The sequence below is a fragment of the Giraffa tippelskirchi genome, chromosome 4 (genome assembly GCF_054371585.1).
Source record: "Giraffa tippelskirchi isolate mGirTip1 chromosome 4, T2T-mGirTip1v1.2.pri, whole genome shotgun sequence".
Lineage (NCBI taxonomy): Eukaryota > Metazoa > Chordata > Mammalia > Artiodactyla > Giraffidae > Giraffa > Giraffa tippelskirchi.
Genome location: NC_137278.1, coordinates 5705546 through 5725815, shown reverse-complemented (window position 1 = coordinate 5725815; position 20270 = coordinate 5705546). Strand labels below are relative to the sequence as shown.

The 20270-nt window shown below is 51.7% G+C and overlaps 1 protein-coding gene across 2 annotated transcripts in view; it reads left to right on the top strand.

Moving 5' to 3' along the window:
• The first annotated feature begins 3385 nt into the window (after positions 1–3385).
• The window catches only part of LAMC3 (laminin subunit gamma 3), a 65454-nt gene continuing 48569 nt past the window's right edge, over positions 3386–20270 (top strand). For both annotated transcript variants that reach the window (XM_081594771.1, XM_081594770.1), the window contains exons 1-2: positions 3386–3874; positions 19708–20012. In XM_081594771.1, coding sequence (XP_081450897.1) covers positions 3499–3874; positions 19708–20012 — 681 coding nt within the window. In that variant the 5' untranslated portion in view covers positions 3386–3498. The remainder of the gene's footprint in view (positions 3875–19707; positions 20013–20270) is intronic.

The window sequence follows — 20270 nt, the reverse complement described above, 5'->3', positions numbered from 1 at the left end:
CTGCTCAAGAGGCTTCCCGGGCTCCCTGCCAGCATCCTAAGACGATGAGTTAGGACACTGGGCAGGTTGTGGGCCCTCAGAGCTCCAGGCTGCAGGAAAACTGAGGCCTTGTGCCCCCTTGGCTTCTGTGGCCCCACAAAGACCTGGGCTTCAAGTTGTGTCTGCGCAGATAGGGCCCCAGCCCACAGGACACAGATCCTTTTTCTGGGATCGTGGCAGGTCCTGCATGGAACTGACCTTCAGACCCTTCTCTCCCTCAACTTTCACGTTTTTTTTTTTTTTTGCCATCCTGCTCAGCTTGCGGGGTTTTAGTTCCCCAAACAGGGATCAAACCCATGCCCCCTGCAGTGGAAGCACGGAGTCCTAACCACTGGGCCACCAGGGAAATCCTACTCAGCGCCTTTACCTGATGGAGGGTTGGCGATGTGCATCTTTGGTTGCCCTTTTGTGGTTCCTAATGGTGACTCCCACAGATCTCCTGGCTCACTTCCTGCAGCTGCAGAAGTGTTTGCTGTCCCTTTATCATGCAGATGTGAGGCATTATCCTGAGATTTTGTGGGTGCACAGACACCCCATGTTTGGGGGCCACATTCCTAGATGGCTTCCTGGCATCTGGGAACCCCTGCCCCTCCTTGACTCCCATGCTGGGAGGAGCTGACCCCAGGGATGGGAAAGGCCCACTGTCGTCAGTGAACCACGTGCCCTCTCTGGGCCTCAGTTTCCCCATATGTGTAACCAGTGCCCAGGGGCCCAGTGACTTTATTCTGGTCCGCGGTCCACCATCTGTGCGGGACAGCAGAGTTGGCCTTGGCCGCCAGGGGGCAAAAGGAGCCGGTCCTGTAATGTGGCCAATGTTGCCACCTGGTGGTGGGTCTGGGGGGACCGGGACCAGCTGGACTGGGAGCGCTGGGAGGAGACTTCGTGCAGGTGGGACGTAGGTGGCCAACCAAGCCAGGATGGTCCCCTGGAGAGCCACTGCCAGGAGCTGGGCAAGGCCAGGGAGCATCCAGCTGGCGCCTCTTAAAGGAGCCATCATCTCAAATCCGGCTCCTGTAGGATCATCCTTTGCCAGTCATGTGGTTCCTGCTTAGTCCCCAAACATTCCCTGAACTGTGTGTTCACACAACGGGCACACAAGGGTGAGGTACCCAGTAGCTGCAGATCCTCTTCAGGACAAAGCCCCAGTTCATCACCATGGTGCCCAGCATCCCACTACATCCAGCCTCTGCACCCTGCTCCAGTCTTAACCCCCAGGACTAGTTCCCCACCCAGAGCTGCAAACACACAGCAGGCTTCCCTAGCCATTCAGACCTCTGACCCTTTGCACATGCTGTGCCTCCTGCCTGAGATGCCCTTTCCCCCATTCATCCATTACCATGTAGTATGCTTATCACCTCTTCTGGGAAGCACCCTCTAGGTCCAGGCAGAACTATCTACCCTGCCCTCCTTACATCCCAAATCCCCCATGCACAGCCTTCTGTTACATCCTATCAGCCTGTTCGTGGACATCAATGGCTATGGTGTCTACTTCTGCTTTATTGACTACACCAAAGCCTTTGACTGTGTGGATCACAACAAACTGTGGAAAATTCTGAAAGAGATGGGAATACCAGACCACCTGACCTGCCTCCTGAGAAACCTGTATGCAGGTCAAGAAACAACAGTTAGAACCGGACATGGAACAACAGACTGGTTCCAAATTGGGAAGGGAGAAAGTCAAGGCTGTATATTGTCACCGTGCTTATTTAACTCATATGCAGAGTACATCATGAGAAATGCTGGGCTGGATGGAGCACAAGCTGGAATCAAGACTGCTGGGAGGAATATCAGTAACCTCAGATATGCAGATGACACCATCTTTATGGCAGAAAGCGAAGAATTAAAAAGCCTCTTGATGAAAGTGAAAGAGGAGAGTGAAAAAGTTGGCTTAAAACTCAACATTCAGAAAACTAAGATCATGGCATCTGGTCCCATCACTTCATGGGAAATAGATGAGGAAACAGTGGCTGACTTTATTTTGGGGGGCTCCAAAATCACTGCAGATGGTGACTGCAGCCATGAAATGAAAAAACGCTTGCTCCCTGGAAGAAAAGCTATGACCAACCTAGACAGCATATTAAAAAGCAGAGACATTACTTTGCCAACAAAGGTCTATCTAGTCAAAGCTATGGTTTTTCCAGTAGTCATGCATGGATGTGAGAGTTGGACTATAAAGAAAGCTGAGCACCGAGAATTGATGCTTTTGAACTGTGGTGTTGGAGAAGACTCTTGAGAGTCCCTTGGACTGCAAGGAGATCTAACCAGTCCATCCTAAAGGAGATCAGTCCTGAATATTCATTGGAAGGACTGATGCTGAAGTTGAAACGCCAATACTTTGGCCACCTGATTCGAAGAACTGACTCATTAGAAAAGACCCTGATGCTGGGAAAGATTGAAGGAAGGAGAAGGGGACGACAGAGGATGAGATGGTTGGATGGTGTCACCGACTCAATGGACATGAGTTTGAGTAAACTCCAGGAGTTGGTGATGGACAGGGAAACCTGGCTTGCTGCAGTCCATGGGATCACAAATAGTCAGACACGACTGAGCGACTGAATTGAACTGAACTAAACGGATCCTCTGCCCACTTCTACCTTCCCAGTCTCAAGCAAGTACATCTGATAGTCCTGAGCATGTTTAGAAATTTATTCCTATTTTCTTTAGAGCTTTTCTGGGAAAGGCTACTAAGTTTTATCAAGTGTTTTCTCTAGCACCTATTTATATGAGCATATGGCTTTCTCCCTTGGTTTACTCATTTTAATGAATGGAGAATATAAGGGGGCATTTCCTGGGGGTGGGGTAAGGGAAGGCTTCTCTCTCAAGTGATGTTTGTGATGAGACCAGAGATCCTTGGTCACAAACATTAGGTTAGAATCTCTGCTTTGAGAGCAGAGAAAAGCCAGCAGCAAAAGCAATTTTCAGAGTTAATGGAACCGTGCAAACGTAAGGAACCATTGCAGGATCCTGCCTAGGGTGACTTCACAGCTGGGAGGAAACGTGCAATGGGAAAGGCCAGATTTAAAAAAATCCGCATGTCCCCTTTTATCTCAGGACTTGAAAGGCACTGGGGAGAGGTTTCCACGTCAGCAGCCATTGAAACCTCACAACCGCGGTAATGAACCTGTATCATCACCCATCCCATTTTACAGATGAGGACATTGAGGCTCAGAGAGCCAAGGTTCCCCCCCCCTCCCCCCGCAGAGCCAGGGCGAGGCAGCCGCGAGGGCTGAGTCCCCAGCCCGGCACTCCCGGGCACGTCCACCAGGTGGGGGTGAGCGCCCAGAGACGGAGCGGTCGGGAGGTGGGGGTGCTGCCCGCCGTCCGTCCCTCCCTCCCGCCGTGGGGCCCGCCCGCCAGGGGGAGGCGCGGTTCGCGCCCACCGGAGGAGCCGGAGACGAGGCGGGCGCGCGGAGCCGGGCGCCCACGGCGGAGCGCAGGGTCGTCGGGGGCCCCCAGACCATGGGCACGGCGGCGGCGCTCCTGCTGAGCCTGGCGCTCCTGGCGCCGCGCGCGGCCGGCGCGGGCATGGGCGCGTGTTACGACGGCGCCGGGCGCCCGCAGCGCTGCCTGCCCGTGTTCGAGAACGCGGCGTTCGGTCGGCTCGCCGAGGCCTCGCACACGTGCGGCCGCCCGCCCGAGGACTTCTGCCCGCACGTGGGCGCCCAGGGCGCGGGGGCGCCGTGCCAGCGCTGCGACGCCGCCGACCCCGCGCTCCACCACAACGCCTCCTACCTCACCGACTTCCACAGCCAGGACGACAGTACCTGGTGGCAGAGCCCGTCCATGGCCTTCGGGGTGCAGTACCCCACCTCGGTCAGCATCACCCTCAACCTGGGTAAGCGCGCTCTGGGGGCGCACCACCGCCCCCTCGGCCCCTGTCCCCCCATCGCGGGCTAGAGGCCCCCTGGGTTAGCTATAGGATCCAGAATTGGGGGGCGGGGCTCGGGAATGGGACATCACGGCCTGGCCGGCTGCTGTCCATGGGGTCTCCAAGAGTCGGACGCCACTAGGCGACTGAACAACCTCCACAGCAGGAGTGGGACCTATGTCCGGCGCCATCTGGAAGGATAAACGGATGGGTGTCCCCTGGGTCTGGGAAGGGTGGGAAGCCTCCGAGGAGCCCTTTACAGAGCAGTGGATTTGGCTGCCAGGGCCGTGCCACGAATGTCCACCCTAGAACCAGAGCTGTTGTGGGCGAGGAGGGAGGTGACCCACCCGGGGTGAGCTGGTCGGCTGTCCGGGGCCTGGGCTCCTCATCCTGACTATCTGGGTGATTTCTGGGGTTCAGTGAACCCCTGAGGTTGTGTGCCGTCCCTGGGGGTGTCCTCGGGGACGAAGCCAGCCTGTTCATCACAGGGAAGGTTATCTTCAGGGCAGGAGCCAAGTTTCACCGGGCTGCTGGGTAACTGGACCGGATACCCTGGCCTCTCTGCTGTGTCCAAGCCTCCCTCCACCTAACCCCAGGCCAGGGGGCAGGAGCCCTTGTGTGTGTTCAGTAGTGGCCAACTCTGTGACCCCAGGGACTGTAGCCTGCCTGGCTCCTCTGTCCGTGGGATTTTCCAGGCAAGAGTACTGGAGTAGGTTGCCATTTCCTCCTCCAGGGCACCTTCCCGACCCAGGGATCGAACCCATGTCTCTTGGGTCCCTTGCATTAGCAGGCGGAGTCTTTACCACTGCACTGTCTGGTAAGCCCCTAAGGTCCCTGGCAATCAGATTTCGGAGTCTGGACCCAGCCCTTCACTCCTGGCACTGCCCCCATTGCAGGGAATAGAAATAAAACATGCCCTCCTGGCCCCCCACCCGCTCCATAGCCCTTTCAGGGAGGGAGTGTTTCAAACCGTCCCTACTCCCTTATCTGTGGGTTCAAAATCTCCCAAAGCTTTGAGAACTCAAGAGTATTTTTATACACTCATTTTGGCTGCTAAACCTGCCCTAAGACTATTTATAGACCTTGTTGATCCTAGAGTGAATAGTCCTACGAATAGTCATACGTTTGGTTACTGAGATGTTATTTGAATATGGCTCTTGGCCCCAGACCCAGCTGGGGGTGTTAACACAGTCCATGGTAAAAGGACTGCATCATCTCTCCAAACTCTGGAAAGTTCTGAATTCTACACTACGTCTGGAGCCTGGATAAAGAATTATGGGAATGTATTCCTATTTTTCAGATGAGAAAATTGAGTTTCAGAGAGGTTAAGTCTTTTGCCCAAAGACACACAGCTGCTCAATGTTACCGGCATCTGTGTATATCCAAGATAAGAGCATAATAAACTCCTTGACATGAGTTCCACCCACCTGTGGAGTTTGTTCTTCCCAGCTCTGGGTAGCAGTGCCTTAGGGAGGGCTGGGAGATGGGACTGGAGTGGTGGGTGGGGGAACCCTGAGCCTTCTCAGAAGAGCTGGCTGGTACTGACTGCCACCCCAAGAAGCTCAGTTCCTCTGGGGTCTTGACAGGCCTTGACACCTCCCATTGACTGGTCAGGCCTGCCAGGTGGGGCTTGTTGATGGAATGGGATGCCTGGGCTGGGGCAGGGTCTCTATCCAAGAGGGTGACAGGAAACCAGTGCGGGGTGAGAGGCTGGGGGAGCTGGCTGCACTGGCCTGGCAGGACCCCAAGGCCACAAGAGAAGCAATCTGGGACAGGCTGGGGGCTGTGGGAGACACTCTGTTCCGTGACAGAGGGTGTGGGATTGGCTGATGTGTGGCTTGTGTGGGTGGAGCCCGGGGCAGGCAAGGGGCTCGGGCCAGGCACAGATGAGGCGGGAGGGGGTGGGGAGCATCCATGAGTTTCATCTGGGGTACTTCCCCTTTATTCTCGCTGTGTGCTGGGCCCTGTGCAGGGCGCGCGCACGCGCACGCGCACGCGCACGCGCACACCCATTGTTCTTCCCATTGTGTTGTGTTGTACAGCACCAGGCACGCAGGAAGGGCTCTGGAAGGGTTTGCACAGTGAATGAATGAGTGAGTGACAGCGTCACCTCCTCTGTCCTGTGCTCTGGGCCCAGCTCAGGGCTCTCTTTTGCTGCCTCGAGGGCTCAGAACAGGCTTTGCCCTCGGGCCCAGTGCAGCCACCCGCTGGGCGAACACCACCCTCTCCCCGTGCCCTGTCAAATGGGGTGAGAGCGGCCACCTCCTGGGGTGGTTGTCCTGGCCCCCCGAGCTCAGGTTGGCCCAGTGCTTACAGGAGCTGGGGCCGTCCTTGTGTGTGACCAGGGGGACCTCTGCTCAGAGCGGCTCAGGCTGCGGCTCCCCTTGGGGGCAGCCTCTTTCGAAGGGCTTGAGAAACATTCGCCCAGCTGGCTCCCAAAACATGTCCCGACCCTGGGTTCCGCCTACACAGGAGGGGTGCTGGGGACTCACAGCAGCCCCGGACATGGCCCGTCTTTGGTTCCATTCCACTTTGGTTCTCTCCACCCTGAGCCATGGGTGGCACAGTAATGGGGAGGAGAAGAGGGCTGGGGTCTTCAGGAGCTCCCAGTGGGGGCTCGATCTCAGTGGGAGCCTCTCCGAGCCCTCCGGCCGCCTCTGCCGACCTCGCCCCCTCTCTCCTTGACCTCGTGGGTGGCAGCTCGGGGGTGGGGAGCCCGGGTCTTCTGGAGGGAGGGGGGTGAAGGGCGGGGGAGGGGCAGGCGGCCCGTCAGCCCTGGAAGGAGGTCGCTGCTTTCCCAGCCCCCCGCAAGCTCGCAGACATCTGCTCCAAATCCCCAAGTCCAGTCACCCAGCTGAGCCTTCCTGTCTGGGATGAAAGGCATCGGCGGGGGCTGGCGGCTCCTTGGCCTCCACGGAGGCCCTGGGAAGTGGACAGGCTGGAGCCGGGGGTGGGGAGAGGTGTGAGGGGGGAGGTGGACGTACATCGGGGGACCCTTCCCATGTGCTGGGAACCCCACCAAGCCCGCACCCCCATCCAGCCCCATCTGATCCTGTATAGACAGGGAAGCTGAGGCTCTGAGTGTGAAACCAGTGCCCAGGGTCCCACCAGAGACCTTGGGACCCTCCCCACCATGCTCTTGCCCTTGCGGATGATAAGCGTCCAGCTTAGGCCCATCGGAGCCTCAGCTTTTGGCTAGGCTCAGGTCAGTGGGGTCTCCCTTCCGCTTGTCCACTTTCTTGAATTCCTGAGAACGTACTGGAAGGACCCTTAAGTCCCTGAGCAGGTGAGCTCTGAGCCCCTGAGCGCCCGGAAGGCTGCAGGGGTGTGGGGGATGGGCTCCCGGCTAGGGACTGCCTTGTGTGGACCAGTTCTCCGCTGTTAGCATCTGGTCAGCATCTGCCCCGGCATCATGGAGCTAGAAGACAAGCGAGGCCCTTGGAACCATGTGAATGAAGATTTACGCTCTGGGAACACACCCAGAGCGGATCTCCTGGAGATCTGAAGGGTGGCGGGAGCTGATACGAGAAAGGAGGACCTTCCAGGTCAAGGGGACCACACAGCGGGGCTAGGAGGCCGCTCTCTGTGTTCTTGGACCCGCACGGTCTGGCCAGCCAGAGCGGAGGGAACGAAAGGACAGTGAGGGCTGGCCCAGTGGGAGCTGATGTCGGAAGGACCTGCCGCCCCCTGTGGAGCCCGACACCGGCTGCGTCTCCCGAGCCCTGGCTCCACTGCGTCTTCCTGTCGAGTGGGCGGCCGTGTTTGCATTGGCCCAGGCCAGTGCCGAGGGGGGACCAAGTCCTCTTTCCTTCTCCCTGGGGGCTCTGGCTGGAATGCTAGGGCCCCAGGCAGGTCAGGGGGTCAAGGCAACGGCCTGACTAGCTTCCACCACAGAAGCGGCCCCCCACAGCCCTGGGCCCAGCTGGCCCTGGCCGCCTCGCCCGGCTCTGGGCTCAAGATGGACCCGGCCGTTGTAGGAGTGGGAAGTCCCCAAACCCAGGAGGATACAGGCAGCCTCTGGGTCGCCTCTCTCTCCCCCACTCTGGCTGGGTCACCTCCCCGTCGGCAGGGCCGACGTTGGCCAGAGACTGCCTCTCTCCTCTCAGTCTTTGCTGTTGCATCAGCCCGGGATAACTTCCTGTCCCGCCTTCGTTCGGATCACCCATATCTCATTCATAAAACAACCGAGTGCCTTCCACGCGCCAGTCCCTGTACCAAGCCCTGGGAATGCGGCAGTGGACAAGCCGCTCTCTCTCCTGCTAGGCTTTGAGGTCACCTCCTCCAGGAAGCCTCCAGGTTCTGGGATTGGGCAGAGGGCCTGCCTCCGTGTTCTTGCAGCCCCTGCCCTTCCCCTGTCACAGTCTAGATCATGAACGTGAGCTTTTGGTTTGTTCGTGTCCGTCACTGGCTCCAGGCTGCAGAGAAAATGCCTATTTTCACAGCTGTCCCCCAGCACCCAGGGCAGGGCTCCCTGTGCTGTTGGTTGGGTGGATGAATGAAATAGCAGCGAGTGTTTAGTCACGCATGTGCCAGGGACTATTCTAAGTGCTTTGCGGTCCTTTATTCATTAATCCATCTTACGGTGATGCCCGTTTTGCAAATGGGGAAACTGAGTCAGCCCATTCCAAACACATGCCCAGTTCGCACAAGGGAGGTTAGGTATTTTGCCCAGGGCCACGGAGGTGATAAGCAGGCAGAGGAGCTGGAATGTGATCCCCAGCACATGTCGGCCACACTGTATTTCCTCCCCAGGAACAAGGAACGAGTGGATGAATGCGTGAATGAATGACCGCCCCCCCCCACTGCCTTCCAGATAAATCCAGACTCCTAAGCTGTGGCCCTGCACTTCCTCCTGGCCCTGTGCCTCTCCTGCCCACCCGGGGGCTCCGGCCCCTTCACCCGCCTCCCTTCCCCTGCTCTCTCTCATCTCCCCACCAGTCCTGCCACCAGCTGTGCCCTCTCCCCATCTCATCCCTCCTGGCTTTGCCTATTGGGATCATGGTTGACATTTGGGGCTCCACCTGGCACCTATAGCCCAGGCTCCCACCTGAGCCCTTGACCAGGTCATTCAAGCATTGGCTTGAAAGTCAGCCCTTGAATGTCACACAGGGGTCCAAAGATAAAGGCACCATGTAAAGCATGTCTGTAGCAGCATTATCCGCAATAACTGAAGCGGGGAAGTAACCCAGGTGTCCACTGATGAACGAACAAGCAAAAGGTGGCAATAGTCACACAACGGGATATTATCAGCCTTGAAAAGGAAAGATTCTGACATCTGCTGCTACATGGATGAACCTCGAAGACATTATGCTCAGTGAAATAAGCCAGACACAGAAGGACAAACGCTCCATGATTCCACTCATACGGGTCCCTAAAAGAGTCACATTCATAGAGATAGAAAGTAAAATGGTGGTTGTTAGGGTTTGGGGGAGAAAAGAAGGAGAGGTCAGTGTTTAATGTGTATGAAGTTTCAGAAGAAGGAAAAGTTCTGAAGATGGAGGGTGGAAATGGTTGCACAACAGTGTAAATGTACTTAATACCAGTGATCCATGCACTTAAAAATGATTAGGATGGTAACTTTAATGTGTATTTAAAATTAAAAAGTAAAAGCATCCTTCTTTCCCCTGGTCTCTCACCTACCAAAGCAAGGAACTCAGGAATCAACTGCAGTTCTTCCCTCCTCATCCTCTGACTTCAGCATTCACCAGATCACTAGACCACTCTCTGGAAGGTTCCTTGTCTTTGCCTTCCTCCCCATCATGCCCACGCAACCCCTTGTGTTTCCTGATTTATTGCAATGGCCTTCAATATCCTGCCATGTCTCTTTGCAAACATGTATTGGAAGGAAAGCTATGACAAACCTAGACAGCATATTAAAAAGCAGAGACACCACTTTGCCGACAAAGGTCCATATAGTCAAAGCTATGGTTTTTCCAGTTGTCATGTATGGATATGAGAGGAGGACTATAAAAAAGACTGAGTGCTAAAGAACTGAGGCTTTGACATTGTGGTGCTGGAGAAGACTCTTGTGAGTCCCTTGGACTGCAAAGGAGATCAATTTGTCAATCCTAAAGGAAATCAATCCTGAATATTCATTGCAAGGACTGATGCTGAGGCTCCAGTACTTTGGCCACCTGATGCAAAGAGCCGACTCATTGGAAAAGACCCTGATGCTGGGAAAGATTGAAAGTGGAAGGAGAATGGGGTGACAGATGATGAGATGATTAAATAGCATCACCAACTCGACGGATATGAATTTGAGCAAACTGGAGGACAGAGGAGCCTGGCATATTGCAGTCCACAGGGTTGAAACATGTTGGACATGAATTCGCAACTGAAGAACAACAACAACAACATTTTAGTCACATCTCTGTTCAGACTAGACCTCAGAATCCTTCTTAACACAAAGCCATAGGCAATAATCAGACAAAACCTGTTCACTCTCTCCCCAGGTTAGACAATAAGCTTGACAATCTTGATCCATATTTGGGGTTTAGACTCTTGGCCCAAAGACGAGGGAACTGTCATGGGCCCAGCCCTGATCCAGCCAGCCTCTCATGGTGTCTGGTGCTGTGACAGACACCCAGCTCTTCATGGGGATCCATTGAGCCCCAAATTGCCAAGAGCTAGCCTGACTCATTAGAAAAGCCCCTGATGCTGGGAAGGTCGAAGGCAGGAGGCAAAGGTGATAACAGAGGACGAGATGGTTGGATGGCATCACTAACTCAACGGACGTGAGTTTGAGCAAGCTCCGGGAGATGATGAAGGACAGTGAAGCCTGGAGTGCTGCAGTCCATGGGGTTGCGAAGAGTCGAACGCAACTGAGCGCTTGAACGACAAAGCCTGGTGGCTCAGACGGTAAAGAATCTGCCTGCAATGCAGGAGGCCTGGGTTGCATCCCTGGGTCGGGAAGATCCCCTGGCGAAGGGAGTGGCAACCCACTCCAGTATTCTGGCCTGGAGAAGCCCATGGACAGAGGAGCCTGGCGGGCTACGGCCGATGGGGTCGCAAAGAGTGGGACTAACACAGGATGGGAGAGGAAGAGAGCAGTGGGTGGCCAGGCCTGAGGAGCCTCCGTGGTACCCCCTGCAGGCTGGGAGCGGCTCACCCCACCCGGTTCTCATGCCCTTGGCGGGCAGGGCAGCCTCACCCCCGCGTTTCCAGCTCAGCTCCCCACCCTGCCCCCCCTCCAGCCCCATCCCCAGGCCACTGCTCCCCAGATGGCTCCAATTAAAGGGCTTTGTTTTGTTTCCATTTTCCCAAAATAAGCCTCTCCTTCGGAGCTCCCTGTGCTCGGTCAGTGCCGGATGTGGGCCGGCCTGCTTTTCTGACTGCCCTGGTGTCATTCCTGTCGGGCTTTGTGTCCCAGCTGGCTGGAGAGGACAGCGCCTGATGCCTCTGGTGCTGGCTTGGGTGACTTCAGCGGTTCTCGAGTAGGGACTCAGCTGTTTTCCACGTGACCTTGGGCGAGTCCCTGTCTTCTGCCCGAGCCTCGGGTTCCTCGTTAGCGAGATGCACACAGCAGTGGAAGTGTTCGGGGGCCTCTGAGACACAGTGTACGTAGAGCACTTAACAAAGTGCCTGGTGGGACTTCCCTGGTGGTCAGGTGGTTAAGCCTCCAACCTTCCGATGCAAGCGGCACGTGTTCAGTCCCCGGTTGGGGAACTCAGAGCCCACATGCCTTGTGACCAAAAATACATAAATAAAAATTAAAGTCTTAAAAAATAATACAAGGTGCCTGGCACATAGTAGGTGCTCACCAAATGCTGGCTGTTGTTAACAGACTTATTCAGAGGTCATGAAGAGCAGAAGCTCTGTGACAGCTTCAACCATGTTGTCAGACTTGCCTGTCTCCACTTGCTTGCTGGATTATACCCTCCTAGAAGGTGTTAATAAAAAATCATGCTTCATCTGACAAGCATTTATGGAGCACCTACTGTGTGCTGGGCGTCCTAGTTGGTGCTAGTGGTGAAGAATCCTCCTGCCAGTGCAGAAGACGTAAGAGACGCAGGTTTGATCCCTGGAACGGGAAGATCCCCTGGAGGAGGAAATGCCAACTCACTCCAGTATTCTTGCCAGGAGAATCCCATAGACAGAGGAGCCTGGCACGGGCTATAGTCCATGGGGTCACAAAGAGTCAGACATGACTGAGCATCTGAGCACATACTGTGTGCCAGGAAAATCCTCTGGAGGAGGAAATGGCAACCCACTCCAGTATTCTTGCCTGGAAAATTCCATGGACAGAGAAGCCTGGAAGGCTGCAGTCCATGGGGTCACAAAGAGTAGGATATGTCTGAGTGACTGAGCACGCACACACTGTGTGCCAGCGCTATGCTCAGCTCTGAGGATTCACTGCCCCTGTGCCCAGGAGGCCACGATCTAGTGGGAGGGACATGCAGGTCTTTACAGAACAGGGTGAAGAGACTCAGGGAAGCTGGGGAGCACTAGTTAGACACCCAAACCCACAGCTCCATGGGTGAATAGCCATCAGGGAAGTTGGGAGAAGGCGGTTCCACACAGGACTCAGGCTGGGGCATGTGATCAGTCTGCTAAGCCAGTGGGATGAGCAGGGATGCGTGGTAGCCAGCCAGGTGAGGAGCAGAAGGAACAGCATTCTAGGCAGAGGGAACAGCATGTTGGGTGGCTGGAAGCCATGTGGTCCTGAACAGTGTCGCTCCCCAGTTAACAGTTGGGGATGACGCCAGGGTGCTCCCAGCTTTCTTGATGGGAGCACACCTGTCTCAATCACCCTGAAGCCCTGTCGGCCCCACAGCTTGCAAGGGTCTGGGTCAAAGCTGCAGTTTTCATTCTTGTCGCTGCATAGAAGACCTCAGTTCCTTTCCCAGCCTTGGGCTGCCTTTGGCAGAAACCTTTTCATCACAAAGCAGGGATTACACTGCTTTCTTCACCCTTCTAATTAATCCTTGTAACAGAAAGTCCCTGCCGTGCCTCTGTGATGTTCCTGCATCTTCTCTCACCTCCTGGCTTGGCAAGGAAAGGGAAAAGCCTCAATGTTTCCTCGCGTGTGAAGTTCCTCGTTTGCATGAAATCTCAGTGGCTGCCTCTTTCCAATCACGCTTCTAGCTGCTAGCTACCTTTTAAGTGGCTCCAAGCTCCCCTCCTGTGAGGTGTCTGGCTGCATGTTTACAGAGGAGTCTGGGTTGGTGGACCCAGGGCAACCTCCATGAGCATCCTTTCGTGAACGCACGTCTGGGGCAGGTTCCCACCTGGTTCCAAGGCCTGATGCCTGTTCAGAACAGAAGCCGCCACCCCAGACACTGGCTCTGTGTGGGACACATGCTTTCTTTTAAGGGACTTGGAGTGACAGTGCCAAGCTGTGCTGTAACTTTGAAAAACATCTTAAAACAGAACATGGCAAGGCGGTTGCTTTTTAAAATTTTTTTTTAAAAATTTGTGTTTTCTCCAGTTTTTAAATTAGAACAAGCTTCATGAGAAAAAAAAAAACTGGGAAAATGCAGAACAATTGAAGAGGGAAGAAGAGTCCCTGAGTCCTCTGCCCTGAGGATAGTCATGCTTACACGTTTGATGTCTTTCTTTTCTGCCTCTTCTTTGGGGATTTTTAAATATCATCTGATGATTCTGAATGTAGGATTGTTTGTCTTCCTTTTTCATTCAGCATTTTGACTTTCCCACGTAATATAAACTCATTGTCAACTATTCTGGTGGTTTCAACCAGCCTGTGTGTTTATGCCCTACAATTTATTGAACCCCAATGGTCCCAGTTTTTTCCCTGTTATAAAAGCAGTTCCTTGATGAACTCAATTTAGGTTCCGTGCCTTGCTTGACTTCCCAGAAGTGGGATTTTCTTGTTTTTTTTTTTAACCAAAGGCTGAGAACATTTTTATGGCTCTTCATCTGTGTCGCCATGCTGCATTCCCGAGGGACCAATATAGATATACTTTGGCCCCAATTTTTCTTTTATTGTGGTAAAATACACATAACATAAAATTTATTATGGTAACCTTTTCTAAGTGCGGAGTTCACTGGTATTAAGTACTTTCACATAGTTGTATAACCATCACCACCATCCACCCACCGAATTTTTTCATCTTCCTAAACTGAAACTTTGGGATTGGAATGAAAACTGACCTTTTCCAGTCCTGAGGCCACTACTGGGTTTTTCAAATTTACTGTCATATTGAGTGCAGCACTTTCACAGCATCATCTTTTAGGATTTGAAATAGCTCAACTGGAATTCCATCACCTCCACTAGCTTTGTTCATAGTGATGCTTCCTAAGGCCCACTTGACTTCACATTCCAGGATGTCTGGCTCTAGGTGAGTGATCACACCATCATGATTATCTGGGTCGTGAAGGTCTTTTTTGTACAGTTCTTCTGTGTATTCTTGCCACCTCTTCTTAATATCTTCTGCTTCTGTTAGGTCCCTACCATTTCTGTCCTTTACTGAGCCCATCTTTGCATGAAATGTTCCCTTGGTATCTCTAATTTTCTTGAATAGATCTCTAGTCTTTCCCATTCTATTGTTTTCTTCTATTTCTTTGCATTGATCTCTGAGGAAGGCTTTCTTATCTCTCCTTGCTATTCTTTGGAACTCTGCATTCAAATGGGTATATCTTTCCTTTTCTCTTCTGCTTTTCACTTCTCTTCTTTTCACAGCTATTTTTAAGGCCTCCTCAGACAGCCATTTTGCTTTTTTGCAGTTCTTTTTCTTGGGGATTGTCTTGATTCCTGTCTCTTGTACAATGTCACGAACCTCCGTCCATAGTTCATCAGGCACTCTGTCTATCAGATCTAGTCCCTTAAATCTATTTGTCACTTCCACTGTATAATCATAAGGGATTTGATTTAGGTCATACCTGAATGGTCTAGTGGTTTTCCCCACTTTCTTCAATTTCAGTCTGAATTTGGCAATAAGGAGTTCATGATCTGAGCCACAGTCAGCTCCCAGTCTTGTTTTTGCTGACTATATACAGCTTCTCCATCTTTGGCTGCAAAGAATATAATCAATCTGATTTCGGTGTTGACCATCTGGTGATGTCCATGTGTCAAAATTCTCCAAACCAGGCTTTAGCAATACGTGAACTGTGAAATTCCAGATGTTCAAGCTGGTTTTAGAAAAGGCAGAGGAACCAGAGATCAAATTACCAACATCTGCTGGATCATCGAAAAAGTGAGAGAGTACCAGAAAAACATCTACCTCTGCTTTATTGACTATGCCAAAGCCTTTGACTGTGTGGATCACAAACTGTGGAAAATTCTTCAAGAGATGGGAATACCAGACCACCTGACCTGTCTCTTGAGAAACCTGTATGCAGGTCAGGAAGCAACAGTTAGAACTGGGCATGGAACAACAGACTGGTTCCAAATAGGAAAAGGAGTACGTCAAGGCTGTATATTGTCACTCTGCTTATTTAACTTATATGCAGAGTACATCATGAGAAACACTGGGCTGGAAGAAACACAAGCTGGAATCAAGATTGCCGGGAGAAATATCAATAACCTCAGATATGCAGATGACACCACCCTTATGGCAGAAAGTGAAGAAGAACTAAAGAGCCTCTTGATGAAAGTGAAAGAGGAGAGTGAACAAGTTGGCTTAAAATTCAACATTCAGAAAACTAAGATCATGGCATCTGGTCCCATCACTTCATGGCAAATAGAAGGAGAAACAGTGGAAACAGTGGCTGACTTTATTTTGGGGGGCTCTAAAATCACTGCACATGGTGACTGCAGCTGTGAAATTAAAAGACACTTACTCCTTGGAAGGAAAGTTATGAACAACCTAGACAGCATATTAAAAAGCAGAGACGTTACTTTGTCAACAAAGGTCTGTCTAGTCAAGGCTATGGTTTTTCCAGTGGTCATGTACAGATGTGAGAGTTGGACTACAAAGAAAGCTGAGCACCAAAGAATTGAGGCTTTTGAACTGTGGTGTTGGAGAAGACTCTTGAGAGTCCCTTGGACTGCAAGGAGATCCAACCAGTCCATCCTTAAGGAGATCAGTCCTGGGTGTTCATTGGAAGAACTGATGTTGAAGGTGAAACTCCAATGCATCGACCACTTGATGCGAAGAGCTGACTCATTGGAAAAGACCCTGATGCTGGAAAAGATTGAGGGCAGGAGGAGAAGGGGACAACAGAGGATGAGATGGTTGGATGGCATCACCGACTCAATGGACATGGGTTTGGGTAGACTCTGGGAGTTGGTGATGGACAGGGAGGCCTGGCATGCTGCGGTCAATGGGGTCACAAAGAGTCGGACACGAGTGAGCTACTGGACTGAACTGAATACAAATTCACCATTAGACAAAAATAGTCTTGTGAACTCACTGTGTTCTGAAACTGAAACTGTCCCCATTAAACACCCGTGCCCCCTTCTCTCACAGTTCTACTTTCTGTCTCTATAAATTCAGCTATTCTAGTGCTCCCTTAAGCAGCACATATACTGAATTCAGCTACTCTAGGGACCTCATATAAGTGGAATCCCCTAGTATTTGTCCTTTGATGACTGGCTTAATTTGCTTCACATAACATCCTTGGTGCTCATCCAGGTTGTAGCATGTGTTAAAATTCCCCTGATTTTTAAGTCTGGATAATGTTTCATTGTGGGATGAACCACGTTTTGTTTATTCATCATCCATCCATGCACACCTGTGTTGCTTCTACCTCTTGGCTATCGTGAATAACACTACTATGAAGATGTGTGTCCAAATATTTCCTCAAGACCCTACTTTTGATTCTCTGGGGTATATACTCAGTCGTGGAATTGTTGGATCATATGGTAATTTTATTTTTAATTTCTTGAGGAACCGCCAAGCTGTTTTTCATAGCAAGTGCATCATTTTACACTCCTACTAACAGTGCACAAGGCTTCCAACTTTTCCACATCCTCGCCAACGCTTGGTATTGTTATCTGGTTTTGTTTTTTTTTTTTAAATAATAGCCATCCTAGGACCCCTCTGGTGGTCCACTGATTGGGACCCCACGCTCCCAATATGAGGGGCCAGGGTTCAATCCGCAGTCAGGGAACTATATCCCACATGCTGCAACTAAAGATCTCAGGTACTGTGACTAAGAGCTGGGGCAACCAAATAAATTTTTTAAATGGAATAAAATAATAGCCATCCTAATGGATATTAGGATCAATTTTTTAAAATATAGAAGACACTTTACAGAGACATAATTTACCATACAATGCGCCCAATTCAAGCATACGATTCAGTGCTTTTTAGTATTATTCAGAGTTGTATACTCATCACCACAATCCATTTTTTAACATTGTCATCACCTCCAAAGAAACCCTGTACCCATTAGCAATCATATCTCCCCCAAGTATTCTCCCCACCCTCTCAACCCTGAAAATGACTAATCTACTTTCTGTTTTTCTGACTGTGCCTATTTGGGACATTTAATATAGGTGAAATCGTACTTTATGTAGTCTGTGGAATTCTTTTTATTTTTTGACTACGCCGGATCTTTTTTGCTGCTCGGGCTTTTTCTCTTATTGAAGAGAGGGGGCTGCTCTCTAGCCGTGGGGTCCAGGCTTCTCATTGCCACAGCTTCTGTTCTTACAGAGCACAGGCTAGAGCGGGCTTCTAGTTATGTACATGGGCTTAGCTGCATGTGGGATCTTCCTGGACCAGGGATCGAACCCGTGTCTTCTGCACTGGCAGGTGGATTCTTTACCACTGAGCCACCAGGGAAGCCCAACTTCTTTTATTTATCATATTGTTTTCAAGGTTCATCTCCACTGTAGCCTGTGTCAGTTCTTTGCTCCTTTCTCCTGCCAAATAATATTCCTTTGTGTCATATACCACATTTTATTTATTCACTTATCTGTTGACGAAAGTCTGAATTGTTTCCAGTCTTTGGATTTTATGAGTAATCCTGCTGTGCACATTCATGTGTAGGTTTTTGGGAGGACGTATGTTTTCATTTTGCTTGGGCACACAGCTGGGAGTGAGATTGCTGAGTCATGTGGTATTAACCTTTTAAGAAACCCCCAGACTCTTCAAAGCAGCTGCACCATTTTACACTTTTACCGGCTGTGTACGAGGCTTCCCGTTTCTCCACATCCTTGCCAACACTCTTTTTCGTCTTTTTATTATATCCATCGTAGGGGAATGTAGTCGTATCTTGTAGTTTTGGTCTGGCTAGTCATGTTGAACATCTCCTGTGCACATTGGCCATTTATATATCTTCTTTGGAGAAATGTCTGCATAAGCATATTTCCATTTTTCAGTTGGGTTATCCCTTTTTTCTTTTTTTTTTTTGGTGGAGCTGCATAGCTTGCAGGATCTTGGTTCCCTGACCAGGGATAGAACCCCTGCCCCCTTCAGTGAAAGCACCAAGTCCTAATCACTGGACCCCCAGGGAAGTCCCCAATGATCTTTTTATTTTTGAGCTGTAAGAATTCTTTATACATTCTAGATAAGTCCCTTAACAGATACATGCTTTGCAAATATTTTCTCCTGTTCGATGGGTTGGCTTTTCATTTTTTTTCAGTGGTGTCTAGAAGCACCGGAGTTTTTGATGAAGTTCAGTTCGTCTGTTTTTTTCTTTTGTCATTTGTGCCTTTGGTGTCCCATCCAAGAAGGCTTTACCTAACCCAGGTCACGAAGATTTACTCTTTTATTTTCTTCTAAGAGTTTTATAGATTTAGCTTTCACACTGGGCCAAGATGTTTTAAACAGAAGACTGAAGGGACTTGTCCTCAGTGGGTAAGGAAGGCGGTGGACAGTGATGGAGGTAGAAGCAGCAGGGCAGACCTCCTGGGATATCCGGGACCAGGGCAGAAAGGCCAGAGGGAAGAAAGCGGATGCAGGAAGGGGGCCTTGACAAGTTCTACGCTGCTCAGTCGTGTCTGACTCTGTGCGACCCCACGGACTGCAGCCTACCAGGCTCCTCTGTCCATGGGATTCTCCAGGCAAGAATGCTGGAGTGGGTTGCCATGCTCTGCTTCAGAAGATCTTCCCAACCCAGGGATTGAACCCATATCTCTAAAGTCTCCCGCATGGGCAGGTGGGTTCTTTACCACTCGTGCCACTTGGGATGCAGGTTCAATCTCTGGGTTGGAAAGATCCCCTGGAGTAGGGCATGGCCACCCACTCCAGTCTTCTTGCCTGGAGAATCCCATGGACAGAGGAGCCTGGCAGGCTACAGTCCAGAGTGTTGCCAAGAGTCAGGCACGACTGAAGTGACTTAGCATGCACGCACGCACAAGTGTTAAATTGGGAGATAAGGCCATGGGTCCAAGAGATGGAGACTTCTCTTGAGAAATTTGGATTGAAGAGAAGTTAGATGGAAGCAGGGGGAAGAGTGGAGGCCCGGGGGACTTGCGTTAGGATTGGGAGGGCTTGAAACAGGCATGTCTGCAGATCCAGGAATCTGAAATCACTGGGAGGGAAGGAGGTAAAAAGGCACAGGTGGAAGGTCTGGCTTTGTTGGGGTGTAGTAAAAGAAATAACTTTCTAATGGGAGAGCAGACTTCAGGATGTGGCAATATCCCACTGCTGGAGCTATTTGAAGCAGAAAGAGATGGCTGAGTCAGGGGTGTTACGCTGCTGATTTCTGTGCAGGGGGGCAAATTGGCCTAATTGAGGGATGGCAAATGCCTGGGAATCATGCCAGCATTGTCCTCTCTGGTGTCCCTGACAGGCATCACTAATTGATCATGGCATGCCCTGCACAGTGCTCCAGACAGCCTCTAATGATCCATCCAAGATAGTTTATGCAGCCCAGCCATTCTGTTCTTCCTAGACCAGGATTCTGACTCTCCCTTCCCTTCTGTAAAATGGGTCCACGTCTCCCCACCGCAGGGAAAGCTTACGAGATCACCTACGTGCGGCTGAAGTTCCACACGAGTCGACCTGAGAGCTTTGCCATCTACAAGCGCAGCCGGGCGGGGGGCCCCTGGGAGCCCTACCAGTACTACAGTGCCTCGTGCCAGAAGACCTACGGCAGGCCCGAGGGCCTGTACCTGCGGCCAGGCGAGGACGAGCGTGTGGCCTTCTGCACCTCCGAGTTCAGCGACATCTCCCCGCTGAGTGGGGGCAACGTGGCCTTCTCCACCCTGGAGGGCCGGCCCAGTGCCTACAACTTTGAAGAGAGCCCAGTGTTGCAGGTTAGAGAGGGGTGGGGTTGGGGGGTTGGGGGAAGAGGCTGGCCCGGACACTCAGGTCCAGCGGACCAGAGGGAAGTCTGAAAAGCCAGGAGGACGGGGGAGGGAGGGCTCCTCGAGATCCCCTGGTTTTCAGATTCTAAACAACAGAAGCTTTTGTTGTGCCTGAATCTTTTGTGAATAGCTGATAATGAAAGAGATGGAAGAGGGTGCCCTGTGACAGCCACCAACTCAGCCAGCCCCTTTCCCCTGGGGAAACAG